Source organism: Macrobrachium rosenbergii, chromosome 46 (assembly GCF_040412425.1).
Source record: "Macrobrachium rosenbergii isolate ZJJX-2024 chromosome 46, ASM4041242v1, whole genome shotgun sequence".
Taxonomy (NCBI): Eukaryota; Metazoa; Arthropoda; class Malacostraca; order Decapoda; family Palaemonidae; genus Macrobrachium; species Macrobrachium rosenbergii.
Window position 1 is genome coordinate 47,771,626 of NC_089786.1, and position 15,780 is coordinate 47,787,405.

The window sequence follows — 15,780 nt, forward strand, 5'->3', positions numbered from 1 at the left end:
ACCAGTTAAATATTTTGACATTTTCTCGCCCCATTGTATGTCTTTTAATCTTGTTCTTTTCTTAATACCTTCGTTCAGTTCATCCGTAATTGTTTGAATTCTATTTTTAATTCTCTTATTTCTTCCATATCAGGGTTCCCTGTCTGGTAAGCAGTTTCATGTAAAGACCTTAGTCTATGTTTAAGAATATTCAACATATATCTCATTTTCTTTTTCATACTACCCACTTTAGTATAAAATTCCTTAATTGATCTCTACTAGTTTCTCCTACCATTCAAGCATGGAATCATAATTGCCTCTCTCTCTTTTCCATTTTATCCAACGGTCTTCAAAATCCTCCTTAACTCCTGAAACCTCAAGGAGAGAAACACTAAGTTTCCAATATGATTTTCCAAATTGTAACACATTATCTAATTTAACATCACATTAAAAACAAGAGTGATCAGAAAATGATACTGCTACTGTTTTTAAATATTTTACATTTGCGATTAAGCCAGTCATGTCTATTCTATCTAATTTGCAGCATAACTTTTCCTCATAAATGTATATTCAGGAATTTTTGGGATAATGTTATGTACATCTTCCAGTTTCAAAACACTGACAATTTGCTCTAACGTACTTGAAAAACTTGAACTTTTCGGTTCAGAAGAATCCCTATTACTTATAATACAATTCCAATATCAGCTCCAACAATACATCTACTTACATTGTTTTGCATAAGAAGAAGCATAACTTCCTCAAAAAATTCTTCTCTTTCACCCTGACAATTCGCCCCAGAGGGTGCATAATTGCACATAATATTAATCTCTTCGCCTTGAATGTTTACTCTTGCTTACTCTAATCATACTTAGTCTAGTGATTATTATTTTAGCATTTGGTTTCTCATTTATCATTATTGCAGTTCCACCCTTAATATTTATGGTCGGATTGAGAACAACGTCATAATAATTTAACAAATCAGTAATATTGCTTAAAGTCTTTATATTATGTTCTTGTAACAAAATGATATCAATATTATCATAGATAATTTTTTTTCTTTCGTTTGTACCACTTTCTATTCTTGCTGGTTACAAGGCAACTGATAATCGTCTGATTCTGTACCATCACTATCATCCATGCATTCGGAATCAGAACGGTAGTATTTTCGGCAATCGAGATCTGAACTGGATCCAGACCCTCCTCTTAGACCGTGTCCTCCTCGCAGTCCTCTTCTTCCATATTCATTCCAGATGCAATTTCTTTTTCCGCGTCCCCATACACATGCACGTCAACAGCAGTTATACCCTTCACTATTCCATCTTCGTAGAAGCTTCCTTTTAATACTACATGATCAGTATTATACGTTTGGTCGTCGTCCACTGCGGTATATTCTTCCATTCCACTTATACTAGGTTTAAAGTTTAAAGGCTTCCTGGGCCTCTGTAGGTTCATAGGACAGGCGCTGATCTGTTTCTGAGGCCAATAGCCAGTCGGGGACAGGTCCCAATGCCTATGACACGTGGCCAGTGTGTCTCTAGGCCCACTGTTTAACTTCCCAGCCCGAGGACTGGTACCTATTCTCCTACTGAACCTCTCGGTTTTGTCGGACCGCTAGGTTGACGGGCTGCCGGATTTTTGGAGTGGCGCAATCCGAGCCATCAGTGAGCGGCGGGATTTGAACCTCGGCCCTCTCGACTGGTAGCCGAGAATCATATCACTGCGCCATCTTAAAATCAGCTGTGTCGTTATTTCCCTTTTCATTATTTTCTACTAATAATTCACAATTATTAGTACTATATTTTCTTCATTGGATGTATTATCACATCCATTACCTTTTCCGGTATTTTTCACACTCTTCAAACCATTTACTTGCACCAAATTCACCTCTGTCATCAACCATTCCCTTGTTTCCTTCTACAATTTCGTAGGAACCATCATTATTTTCCTTTCCATGCTTTGTGTTTGGGTCTACAGATAAAATAGGGTTGTTTGCGGGTTTCAAGTTTAAGGGAGGAAAGTTATCAGTATTTACTATGTTTACTTTATCTTTCCAATTAATGCTGCAATCTGCAGCAATGTGCCCTGCAATACCGCATCTAATGCATGTGCGCATTTGCCCCTTGTACTGGAACAGCATTGAGATCCCTCTGTGGATAAGTGAGGAGGGAATTGGTTTCTTCAGCTTCCTCATTGCAGTCCTGTTTCCCGTCATTTTTCCTACAAGATCTCCATACGTGTATTTCTGAAATCGTACATTATACACCTGACCATACTCTTCAAGATTATTTAAAAGTGTTGTATTTTGCATTTCAAATGGGACATTCTTTACTGTTACGACAGTTTTAGTACTACTCAGATTAATAATTTGAACATTTACTTTCCTTCTATCCACAGGAATTATACGTTCACTATAGTCCTTCGCAACTTTTTCGAATGTGATATTTGCATATCTTCCAGTTCGAAAACTGTTTTACTATGGCTAATTTGCTGCACACCATAAACTTCTAAATGTACTTGGAGTTTACTTATTATTTCGAGTGTGTCATCTACTCTGGCTTTCTCTTGCCCAAGGTAAAGAATACCAAAGGTATTAGTGCGTTTGAATAAGTCACCCATTTTAGTGACATAGAAAGTAAGTATGATCAGTCAACTTCTGTTGGTGTTACTGTGTTGCCATGGTAACATGGGATGTCACCATGACAACCGTGAACCAGGTGACAAGGGTTCCCTTTTCCAGAATGGCTTTGAATTCAAGAGTCTAAACTACAAAGCCACAATGCACCATATCACTATCAAAATTCACCAGTTTCACATATCTCCGAGATCCACAAGGTACTAAAGCTTCCTACAGCAATATCGGCACGTTCTCCTTCGTCAAAAATCCCTTTGAAATACGAGAATAAGGACGGAGCAAAACATAACCCGAGTTACTAGTCTGAATTCAGGGCTGCCAACCTTCCTCGACGAATACTCTACCTTACGTGAGCTATTGCCGGTCATTGCTGGCTTGTTCCTTCTGACTTTGGGCCTTCCTTCCTCTCTTGATGGTTGGTTCTGCTACAACTAGTTTTAATTTTGCTATGTATAATGTATTATGTCTTGTGTTTGTATTGTAGCGCTTTTAATGTTAATTTTGTTGTTTTTTGTCTTCATAGCTTGAAAATGAAACCTTTGTGCTTTGAAACGTCGCAATAAATGTTTTTTTAAGGACCACCTGAGATGTACTTCCTCCTTCAACTGTCTTCTATATATATATATATATATATATATATATATATATATATATATATATATATATATATATATATATATATATATATATATATATATATATATATATATACTATATATATATGTGTGTGTGTGTGTGTGTGTATGTGTATGTATGTGTGTGTGTGAATGTAAGGGCCAGATTAAGGCATTAAAGGTCCTTATACATTGAAAAGCTCAAAGTATCTACCCCCTATATTATTTAATTCTAAATGAATAAAATATTTAAACCACAAAATAAAATTTTTCTTTTCAAAATGAAACAAAACCTACAGTAGTATTATTAACTCCTTCATTATATAACAATGTTGAAAGTAACATTTCATTATTATCAATATTCTTATATATGTATTTTCTTTTATCACACGCTTTTATTTAACTCGATTTCTGCGTCTGTCTGTCTGTCATCAAATCTTGTAACTCAATTTTCGACCTGCTCCCTTCGTCCAATGGACTTGAAATTTTGCTTGGTTACTCAGTCCTGGTGACAATACATCTTACATGATCAGTAGGTCAGCAGTGACCTCTAGCGACCCTTCAGTGACCTCTCCCAGTATCTCAGGATTTGTATGAAATTCTTTGGATTTTTCACAACTTTTTGATTCGGTTGAATCTATCTTCTATATAACCCCTCCTCCTTGCCTCTTCCATCCCCCATCTCCCTTCCCTTTACCATCCCCCTTCCCATTACCGTCCCCTTCCCTCTCCCCCTCTCCATCACACATCAAGTGTTAATTTAGCTGTGTCCTCCCCTCCCCTTCCTCTTCTATCCCCTTCCCCCCCACCCATCCCCTTCCCCCTCCCCTTCAAGCACGATCAAGTGTTAATTTAGCTGTTTCCTCCCCTCCCTTCCCTCTTCCCTCCCACTTACCTCTTCCATCCCCAGACGATCCACTTCCTCCCCTCCCCCTTCCCCACCCCCTCCAACTTCCCTCCCCATGCATCCCCTTCCCCTTCCCTTTTCATCCACTCCACTTCCCCCCTTCCTCCTACAACCCCCTCCCCATGCATCCCTTTTCCTCCATCCCTTCCAATTTTCCTCCCTCCATCCCCTTCCCCCCTCCCCCCTCCTCCTCCCTTTCCGCCTTCCCCCTCTCCTTTCTAATCCCCTCCCCTCCCCCATCTCCCTCCCTCCATCTTCCCTCCCTCTCCCCTCCCCTTTTCCCTCACCCTCCCCTTCCCCTTCCCTCACCCTCCCCTTCCCCTTCCTCACCCTCCCCGTAAACGGATATCAGTTTCGTTAACTACAATCATAAATCTTTTACAATTTCTGTCAAAACTAAAAAGCATAAAATAAAAAAAATACGAACAAAATTTTTAAAAATGCTTTTATCAAAATGCCCTGAAAAAATTGTTGTTGCTATTGTAATGGTTAAGGTGAACATCGTTGCCACTTTCTCTGCAATTAAGTTTGTGTTCGTCGTTAGCGAAAAGTTTTTCGCGTTGTTTATCAAACATTCGCACAAATTAAGACACGATTATCAACGATCTCTTTGACTATTGCTAAATCTTCTGACATGCACCAGGAATACGGTAAGAACAAGATTCTGTGTCAATGTTCATATTGTCTTTCTTCTTTCTTACTTTCCACCATAATGCAGTTCAACTTGTATTTCAATAATTTACTTACATTTTTATCTATTTATTTATTAAGTTGTTAATTTATCTGTTTTTCTTATAACTGATCTCCTCTACCTGTGTTTCCCATTGCCTTCTGTTACTACTTCCGAATGAACACCATAATATTCTCTGGAAGCTTGAAGTTCAAGTCATTGGAATCTGTAGGCTTGTTCCATATGAATAAGCTTCTTCTTTTGAATAATAATAATAATAATAATAATAATAATAATAATAATAATAATAATAATAATAATAATAATAATACACTTTTAAACCCTTCTTTCCTGTCAATTTCCTTTTCAGCGCTGAATGACCTCATAGGTCCTAGCGCTTGGCCGTTGGCCTAAGTTTTATATTCCAGTTCCATTTTTTAAATTATTTTTGCGGATTATCGACGCCTAAAGAACTTCATTGTGTCGTTCAGGCAAGGTTTCACGGCTGTTTGAAACATGTTGATGAATGTTTCTCAACATTTGCGCACGTTGCATCCGCTACCTTCTCGCGTAATGCGCAGGACGGCGCCCTTGGGGTTTCCTTTTAAAGTCGAGATCATTTCTGGAATGCATTTGCTTGTTCGTAAAGTTATAAATATATATATATTATATATATATATATATATATATATATATATATATATATATAAATATATATATATATATATATATATATATATATATATATATATATATATATATATATATATATATATATATATATAAATATATATATATATATATATATATATATATATATATATATATATATATATATATATATATATATATATATATATATATATATATATATATATATATAAACTTCATAGTAGCTAACAAGGGGGCATCCAGGAAAAGGCAGTACATATATATTAGAACAACAGTTTATTTTGCAGACGGCGTTTCTCAATACCTCATCGCATCTTCAAGGCTGCAATTTACAAAAAAAAATTCACTTAAAAAGTTATGAAAAACGAAAAATAATCGAATAATATATAAAATTCACTATAAGGACGGATATAAGCTACCTAAACTGAGCTAAAAAAAGAAACTAAAACGCCTAAAAGAAAAAGGGGGTAAGTAAAGTTGAAGTGCAGACCAAAATATGAACAAACAACTGGGTATGCTGTGAATAGCATGTATATATACTATATATATGTATGTATATTTATTATATTTATATATATATATATATATATATATATATATATATATATATATATATATATATATATATATATATATATATATATATATGAATATAAGAAGGCCCATAAAACACTATTTGAACGTTGCAATCGTATATTTCGAGCACTTCCTTCTGTGCCCCTGTTCACTGGTAAAAATTTTACCAGTGAACAGGGGCACAGAAGGAAGTGTTCGAAATATATGGTTGCAACGTTTAAATAGTGTTTTATTACTTTCTTATATTCATATTACACTGTGGTATTACAGTAAAAGACATTCATATATATATATATATATATATATATATATATATATATATATATATATATATATATATATATATATATATATATATATATATATATATATATATATATATATCATAATCATCCAAAAGAGGCCAATTAGTAGTTTTCGTGGGAGTTTAAAAGAGGGTAACAAGTAGAGGTTTTATAATTTTAATTTATAACATCATGTATGGAGAACGTTAAGATGTTATAAAATATGATAATTGAGTATCATATCCATACCCGTACCATACCCATACCCGTACTGTACCCATACCCATACCCATATCTGTACCATACCCATACCCATACCTGTACTGATACCCATACCCATATCCTTAGCATACCCATACCTATACCCATACTCATATCCATATCCATATCCATTCCATACCCATATCCATACCCATACCATACCATTCCTGTACCCATACCCATATGCGTACCATACCCATACCCTTATCCGTACCATACCCATGCCAACAGCTAAATTAACCCTACTAATCACAGTCAGCAAAATTCTGCAGGTAGCACCAGCCCCATTCACTTTCCGGTCACATACAAACAACTGACCACATCTTGGTGTATGTGCGGGACCAGCTGTTGATGGTTTTTGAACCAATGCTGATGCCATTGGCAGTTCCGGCCCATCACCAGTAGTGCCTGCTGTTGTTCTTGAATTACCCACTAAACTGATTCTTGCCAGATCCTCTTCTCTTCAAGAAACGTGGGCTTCCCCCAAAGAAAGGGGAGGGGAGGGGGAGGGGAGGAGGAAGGGGGAAGGAAAGGAGGGGGAAGGGGTGGGGAGGGACACAGAAAGGCAGCCACACACAGACTCAGAAAGGCAGATAAGGAAATTAATATAAGAGATGATTTTTGCATAGATTCAAAATTTTTTTTACCGAAAATACTTTCTGTGCGAAGTTGAACAATTTGGGAAATAAAGTCCTCATTATCAGAGAATTTAGAAGTAGCAAAAGGATAGACTGATAAAATTCCATGCCTAGAAGGTCAGGTTTAAACTAACCACTTTCGTTTAATTTAAGTCAAACAGAAAGATGGACACGACCCTATTTTTTGGTGATATGTTTGTCCCACAAAAAAAAAAACCGTATGAAAATGATTTGGTAATACTCAAAATTATGCAAAACACCTCAACCAGTATATTCTGCTAAATAATATCCTTCCGTCAGATCTTTATATAATACACACACACACACACACACACACACACACACACACACATATATATATATATATATATATATATATATATATATATATATATATATATATATACATATATATATACATATATATATATACATACATACATACACCAGGTCTTTTTGCATAAATTAATAATCACTGTACTTCCCTAATTCAAACTCTATTGTAGGTTTTTCTGACATTATTCACACGATTCAAACCTTTGTTTTTAGGCTTCACCCCGAGACATAACAGATCGATGTTATGACATCAGCCAGTCTTTGAAAGCGAAGGCCAGTGCCCCATATGTTGTGGAGAGGCTTGTGCCCCGTCTCCTTTTAAATTATTGGCTATTTATATACACACCGATGATCAGGGAGTTAATCAGGAGTGTTTTGTGTTCTGGGCCTCTTGATGACTACTTGTTTAGAACGTGTTTTGCGATTTTTAAAGTGTTATATGTTCAGTAGAAGTGTTGAAATGATTTTTGAAAACTCACGTGTTATTTCTCTCTCTCTCTCTCTCTCTCTCTCTCTCTCTCTCTCTCTCTCTCTCTCTCTCTCTCTCTTAAATGCGAGTGAAGACAAAACATATTAATCTTACCCCTTCACTCTCTAGCTATATATATATTCTTCTTCTTCTTCTTTTTCTTCCCAGCTTGTTCCCATTGTCATATGGGGTCGCCGTGATGCCTTCTTTTGAAGGACTTTGATTTGGCTTTGGGGTAGACTTTGTAGTCCCGATCGGCTGCCCTGCCTGGCATCGCTTAGACCCCGGTATTGTGTACATGTATTGTACCCGTTCACCAGCGCTCTTTCTCCCAGCAGCGAGGAGGTGTTAGGCGGGGAGGTCGACAGTCGAGACGTGTGAGGTGTCTTGTTATGTTTTTAGAAGATGTTGGAGTGGCTTTGTTTGTGTGTGTAATAGTCTGTAACACCCATTTGCTTTTAAGCAAACCTATCCGTTGATTACATACATAATCCCAGGGTGTCTACACGGATAGCAAAGTGTCTGCCTATATGTGTGTGTGTGTATGGAGAGAGAGAGGATATATATTTATAAATGTATAAATTATCTCTGTTTGAATGTAGGTATGTGGTTATTGGCAGTTTGCTGAATTGTTAAATCACCAACATTTAATTTTAGTGATGAAAAAAAGTTTTTATGCATAATTAACCCGGGTACAACCGCATAAAAAACTTTCACATATGTCAGTCCATTCAGGACAGGTCTGTATTTTTTCGACTCGACTTCAACTTCTTTCAGCTTTTCGACAGCTTGTGAGGACGGTTTGTTTGTTTAGTATTGTATGGTAATTGGAATGATTTCGTGAATTATTTGCTCAGCTCTCAATTTTATTCTGTTTGTTAATTAGGACAGGTATTATTGTGGAGATTGCTCTTTTCTTGTGTTATCGTAAAACCTTGAAGAGGATCAGCTGTTTGAAATAATTCTGCCCACAGGGAGCTTTAAACTTGCCCAGCGATAGACAGGTGGGTATGATTGGGGAAATATTAACCTTTTTTGTATAATGAATTAGCTGCTTTCCATTTTTGTTGAAATGCGTCATTTTGATACTTAAAAAGGTATCAGGCTTAACTTTCCTCCTTTCCATTAATAGAGCACAAAGTCATTGAAGATTCTTTATCGTTAGAGAAGCCGAACCAGTCATCAACTACAACTGAACCAAACCTATTTTGGTGGAGGCATAAAATTTTGATTTGTTCCATCAAGATAGTGCCGAGACTGATTTTGATATGACGCGCTTTCAAAATGCCCAGGTTGTAGTTAATTCTAGCTGCAGTACGGCTGAGGGAGAAGAGGTATATATTTTCCAGTAGTCAACTCCCAATAAGTCTAACCTGTTAGGGTGGACTTTATACAACCCAATAATGATGATAGTAAAGCACTGCATGATTAATTTTCTTTTATAAGAAAGGAAGAAGGGCTCCGCTGCTGTGCATCAACATCTGACCTTCACTACAGAGACAAGACAGTCTCTGCTGGTGAGGGCCAACAGTTGCCCATCCCAGCCGAGGTAGGCGGAAGGGCTCCACCGGCGGAGGCTGTCCCTCCCTGCCGAGGCGGGCGGAAGGGCTCCGCCAGCGGAGGCCAGTGGCTGCCCCTCCCCGCCGAGGCGGGCGGAAGGGCTCCGCCGGCGGAGGCCAGTGGCTGCCCCTCCCCGCCGAGGCGGGCGGAAAGGCTCCGCCGGGCGGAGGCCAGTGGCTGCCCCCCCGCCGAGGCGGGCGGAAGGGCTCTGCCGGCGGAGGCCAGCGGCTGCCCCTCCCGCCGAGGCGGGCGGAAGGGGCTCCGCCGGCGAGGCCAGCGGCTGCCCTCCCCGCCGAGGCGGGCGGGCGGCTCCGCCGGCGGAGGCCAGCGGCCCCCCTCCCCGCCGAGGCGGGCGGAAGGCTCCGCCGGGCGGAGGCCAGCGGCCGCCCTCCCCGCCGAGGCGGGCGGAAGGGCTCCGCCGGCGGAGGCCAGCGGCTGCCCCTCCCCGCCGAGGCGGGCGGAAGGGCTCCGCCGGCGGAGGCCAGCGGCTGCCCCTCCCCGCCGAGGCGGGCGGAAAAGCTCCGCCGGCGGAGGCCAGCGGCTGCCCTCCCGAGGCGGGCGGAGGGGCTCGCCGGGCGGAGGCCAGCGGCTGCCCTCCCGCCGAGCGGGCGGAAGGGAGCTCGCCGGCGAGGCCAGCGGCCGCCCCTCCCGCCGGCGGCGGGCGGAAGGCCCGCCGGCGAGGCCAGCGGCTGCCCTCCCGCCGAGGCGGGCGGAAGGGGCTCCGCCGAGGCCAGCGGCTCCCTCCGCCGAGGCGGGCGGAAGGACTCCACCAGTGGGAGCTAATGGCTGGTTTGGGGAACCAGCCATTGGCTCCGCTGGCTCCACCGGTAGGAGCCAATGGCTGGTTGGGGGGAACCAGCCATTGGCTCAACCGGCAGAGTCTATCCGCCTGCCCTGGTGGGGAAGGGCAGCCGTTGGCCCCCACTGGCAGAATCCGTCCGCCTGCCCCGGTGGGGAAGGGCAGCCGCTGGCCCCCGCTGGCAGAGTCCGTCCGCCTGCCCTGGTGGGGAAGGGCAGCCGCTGGCCTCCGCTGGCCGAGTCCGTCCACCTGCCCCGGTGGGGAAGGGCAGCCACTGGCCCCCGCTGGCAGAGTCCGTCCGCCTGCCCCGGTGGGAAAGGGCAGCCGCTGGCCCCCGCTGGCAGAGTCCGTCCGCCTGCCCCGGTGGGAAAGGGCAGCCGCTGGCAGAGTCCATCCGCCTGCCCTGGTGGGGAAGGGCAGCCGCTGGCCTCCGCTGGCAGAGTCCGTCCGCCTGCCCCGATGGGGAAAGGGCAGCCGCTGGCCACCGCTGGCAGAGTCCGTCCGCCTGCCCCAGTGGGGAAGGGCAGCCGCTGGCCCCCGCTGGCAGAGTCCGTCCGCCTGCCCCGGTGGGGAAGGGCAGCCGCTGGCCCACGCTGGCAGAGTTCGTCCACCTGCCCTGGTGGGGAAGGGCAGCCGCTGGCCCCCGCTGGCAGAGTCCGTCCGCCTGCCCCGGTGGGGAAGGGCAGCCGCTGGCCCCCGCTGGCAGAGTCCGTCCACCTGCCCCACTGGGGAAGGGCAGCCTTTGGCCCCCGTTGGCAGAGTCCGTCCACCTGCCCAGGTGGGGAAGGGCAGCTGTTGGGCCCTGCTGGCAGAGTCCGTCCGCCTGCCCCGGTGGGAAAGGGCAGCCTGCCAGAGGGGGAAAGGGATGCTCTTGGCCCATCCTGTTGCCCCAGTGGGAAGGCAAACATCATCCCCACTGAGGCAGGTGGAAGGGCTCAGCCAGCATGGGCCAGACAGTTGCCCTTTCTCACTGAGGGAAGTAGATGGAATCTCTCAGTGGGAGCCAATGGCTGGTTGGGGGAACCAGCCACTGGCGCCACTGGTGGAGTCCATCAGTGGGAGCAAATGGCTGGTTGGGGGGAACCAGCCACTGGCCCCACTGGTGGAGTCCATCAGTAGGAGCCAATGGCTGGTTGGGGGGAACCAGCCATTGGCCCCACTGGTGGAGTCCATCTGCTTTCCCTGGTGGGGAAGGGCAATTGTTGGCCCCTGCTAGTGGAATCCTTCCACCTGCCAATGGGGGCAAGGGCAGCCATTGGCCCTAAGGCAGCAGAGTCATTCTGGCTGCCCTGGTTGGAAGGACAGGCCTTGGCGCCCGGTAGTTAAGTCCACCTGTCTGCCCCAGTGGGGAAGGCCAGCAGTCAGCCCCTGCTGGGGAAGTTGAGCTGTCCAGGACCAGACTTTTTACTTATTGTTCAGCTTCCCAATCAGCTCCATCTGTTTCCTCCTCTCTGGAACTGATTCCTTGTAATCTTTTGGTGGGCTTGTTTTTCTCGAGTCTGTTTCATCTGGCTCTTTTGTTCCTTAGTCTTTTTTCGGCATTTTTTCAGCTCCCGATCTGGTGGCCTCACCTTCTGTCGTCCCAGAATTCGTTTCCTGGGTAGCCCTGGAATCCGCCACACAAACGGTTGATTGTGAGCTTTAGCTTTAGGCCTGATATACTCTTCATCGTCCCATTCCTCCTCATCTTGTTCTAATTCCTCCTCATCCTCTTCATCTTGTTCCTCTAAGTCCTCCTCATATTGTGATTTTTCCTCGTTTCGTTCTCCATCTCCTGGTTCTTCTCCTTGTCCTGATTCTTGCTCCTCTTCTTCATCGTCTGATTTTTCATCCCCATACCTTAATTCTTCTCTGCCATTGTCTAATTCATTATTATTTTCCATATCTACACTGTCCTCTATTATTAAATTTTCACTGACTCCTGTTTGGTTTGAGTCTCCTGCGAGTAATTCATGTTTACTTTTCACAGGCATATTACCTTCAGTCTGGTCCTCTAATTTTTCATCGTCACCTCCTTCTAAAACGATAATGTTTTCATCCTCCAGACATCCTTTCTGTCCTTGCTGTTTCTTTCTCCTTCTGTTTCTCTGTGCTTTTCCTTTCTTTTCCTCCTGTATCCATTCTCCTTCCACTTGTTCTACCTCAGAAACTAAGTTGAAGGGATTGGCAATGGATAATTCGGCCATTTCCATGTGGTCCTTCCCAGCAGGTACTGATTTGTCCTCATCCGAAACAACATCGTTTTCCTCGTCAAGACACTCTTGCTGCCTTTCCTGCCTCTTTCTCCGCCTATTTTTCCTTGCTTTACCTTTCTTTTCTGTTATGGGCCATTCTTCTTCCACATTCTCCACTTCAGCCAGTAAACTGAAGGGGTTGGCAATGGAAAGCTCGGAAATATCGCATTCGTCTTCCCCAGCAGGTATCTCACAACTTGTCTCTCCTGCTTTGGGTTCACCGTCTTCAGGTAACCTTTTGTCTAAGACTGGCTTTGTCTCCTCTTTCTCAGACTCCTCATTTTGAAGGAGCTTCCTACCTCTTGGCCCTTTTAAGTCTTCTTCTATTTCCTTCAATTTCATTTTGTCCTCCATTAAAACAGATTGTTGGTGACGGACGGACTCTTCCTTTGCCATCAGTTCTTCTTCTCTCGCCTTTAATTTTTCATCGAGCTTTATTAAAATAGATTCCTGGTGCTGGACAGACTTGCTTTGCTTTTCATGCTTTATTAGATTGCCTGGTGCTGGATCAGACTTTGCTTTGCTTTCTTCTTCTCTTGCCTTTAACTTTTCATCGAACTTCAAAAGATTAGTCTGTGTTTCCATTACAGCCTCTTCTTTGCCCCGTAACTCTTCATCGAATTTAATAACATTCTTTTCTAATTTCAAAACAGCTTCTTCCTTACCTCGTAACTCTTCGTCGAATTGAAGGAGATTATTCTCTTTATCGAGGACAGTTCTTTCCTTTTCCTTTAACTCATTCTCCAATTTAAATAGGGCTTTTTCTCTCTTTTCTAATAATAACTCCATCTCTTTGCCTTCTTGTCCCACCTTTTCTTCTTTCTTCGCTTCGTTTTTGATGCCCTTCTTCATCTGTTGTAAATTAGAGAACTTTTTGTCGAGCTCTTTTCCTCTCTGGACAAGATTCTTTTCCTTTTCTTCCAGATCTTTCTTAGCATTTTTCATGTATAAATTGAACTCCTTTTCCTTTCGGGTGATTTCACTGAAGAACAGGTTCACCTCCTTTTCCTTTCTAGAGACTTCTTCCATCTGCTTTCGAAGACGACGTTGTAAAGCTTCGTTCTGGTCCTCAGCTTCTTTCAAGAGCTGGTTTGCTCTACTTTCCTGGTCCAAAGCCCTCTGCATGGCATATTGGGCAGCCGCACTTTCATTTACTTTCTGTTGTAACTTCCGCTCGAATTCGTTTTCCATTGCCATTATATTGTTCTTCAGAATCAGGCCTTCATTTTGCGCCTCCTCCAATAATCTCTCCATTCTATTTCCGTGATCAGCAGCTTTTCTCAACTCTTCCTCTAGCTTCTCCTTTTCCTCAGTCAGTTCCTCATGAAGGCGCAAGATGTCTGTTAATTTAGAGTTTTCCATACCATCGTCGCGTTCGTTTTCGTACTCCGGTTGTCCAAGATGTTCTAGAGACACTTGCGTTTCGACGGTCTTCTTTTCAATTTCCCGGTCTTCGTCCATATCCTTACTATCCTTTCCAAAACGATTCCACTTCCTGTAAGCGAACCAACCCAGGCGTCCACCAACAACAAGACCGGCAGCAGCAATGCCTGCTGCCATTGGTGAATTCCAGGGTCCGTTCACTTCATTAATGCAATCGTCATATAAATTTGTTAAATCATATTCCGGTCCCTCGGCAACAAGCGACGTCCAAAGGGCGTCGAACACCGAGGAGTAGATCATATTAACAATCGCTGTTAACAAAGCACAACCAAATGCAACTAGTACGCTCATTTTGTTGTATGACTATACTAGCTGCTTGCTCTTGCCTTAGTTTCGAAATCTGCCACGAGAACATTTTTGGGAATTCCCAGGATTCCGAAGGCTCCTACAGTGCTTCTGGAGAAGCAGTCTTCAGTACTCGGCTTGCAGGTAATGGGCTTCGGAGCTTCGGAGCTCCCTTTCCGGGATCGTCTTCAAAATCCGGAGCCTCCTTCAATTCTTCAGGCGGAGCAAGGTCTTCAGTGCTGGCTTCAGAATTCCCTTGCCAGAAAGATATTCGAGGCACATATCAGAGTCTCGCCAAAAAGAGATGTATTCCTGGATTTCGCCTCCTCTGAAGACTTGAGTCCTTGAAGTAGTAGTGTCTTGAAACAGCATTTCTTGAAAATATCGTACTGTAAAATATATAATTTAATTTTTCTTCTCCAATAACTGATTTTTTCTGTATTTCCTATCACCCCCTGTTACTTCTTTCACACGAATACCATGTTCTTTGGAAGCTGGAATTTCAAGTCAGAGGCCTCTGTAGGCTTGTTCTATATGAATAGGGTTCATCTTCTGAGTAATAATAATAATAATAATAATAATAATAATAATAATAATAATAATAATAATAATAATAATAATAATAATTTTCTGAGCTATATAGTAATTATCTTTTTAATTTTTTGTTTGAAATCGAGGCATCGTCTCATAATAATAATAATAATAATAATGAGGAACACCGTAATAATAAAGTAATTGATTTTTTACATAGTAATAATATACTAATAATAATAATTTTAATAATCAGATTGTTTTTCAGGAAATTGATTTTCACAGAAAATAACGAATAATTTTACTGAGAACTTATCTTTTTCAATTTGTGTTGCATAAATGATATCGTTGTATATTTAAATGGTCATAATAATAATAATAATACACAATAATACACATATTAATAATAATTTGACCTTTGACTGAACAAAAAAAGGAAGGAGTAAATAATTATACTGGTGAATCAATTTGCACAAATGTATTTATTATATAAATGTCTCTATATCTACCCAGTATATATATATATATAATATATATATATATAACATATATAAGGATATATATATATATATATATATATATATATATTATATATACTATATATATCTACCCAGTATATATATATATATATATATATATATATATATATATATATATATATAGATATGTAATGAAACCAATCAAATCAATATTCCTAGTGTTTATCCCACAGCACAGTTTGTGAATAAAAAAATATTTAAACATGCTTTTATTAAAATGCGCTAAAAAGTAAAAAATATATTTTGGAGACACACCAGGATTTTCTTACTATTAACCATGTCTACAAAATAAAAGCTTGGGCCCCAAACATGGAAGGAAATGCTACAAGAAAAAAAAAATATATTTCTTCT

General features: G+C 41.9%; 3 protein-coding genes across 3 annotated transcripts in view; all 3 read right to left on the reverse strand.

Annotated features, from left to right (window-relative positions):
• LOC136830484 (probable GH family 25 lysozyme 3) overlaps positions 1-1,117 on the reverse strand; it is a 35,871-nt gene extending 34,754 nt beyond the window's left edge. Inside the window, exon 1 of the mRNA XM_067090019.1 lies at positions 1,072-1,117. Within this exon, the coding sequence (XP_066946120.1) occupies positions 1,072-1,117 (46 nt within the window). The remainder of the gene's footprint in view (positions 1-1,071) is intronic.
• A 65-nt stretch (positions 1,118-1,182) lies between these two features.
• LOC136830485 (collagen alpha-1(I) chain-like) lies at positions 1,183-11,653 on the reverse strand. The gene is made up of 3 exons (XM_067090020.1): positions 11,628-11,653; positions 9,525-11,367; positions 1,183-1,419 (listed from the first exon to the last, which is right to left on the reverse strand). Exons 1-3 carry the CDS (start codon positions 11,651-11,653, stop codon positions 1,183-1,185), a joined length of 2,106 nt encoding a protein of 701 aa, XP_066946121.1.
• Positions 11,654-11,668: 15 nt separating this feature from the next.
• On the reverse strand, positions 11,669-14,431 carry LOC136830289 (myosin heavy chain, clone 203-like). The gene is made up of 2 exons (XM_067089679.1): positions 13,172-14,431; positions 11,669-13,045 (listed from the first exon to the last, which is right to left on the reverse strand). The coding sequence occupies exons 1-2, from the start codon at positions 14,363-14,365 to the stop codon at positions 11,825-11,827; spliced, it is 2,415 nt and encodes an 804-aa protein (XP_066945780.1). The 5' UTR covers positions 14,366-14,431; the 3' UTR covers positions 11,669-11,824.
• Positions 14,432-15,780: the final 1,349 nt, after the last annotated feature.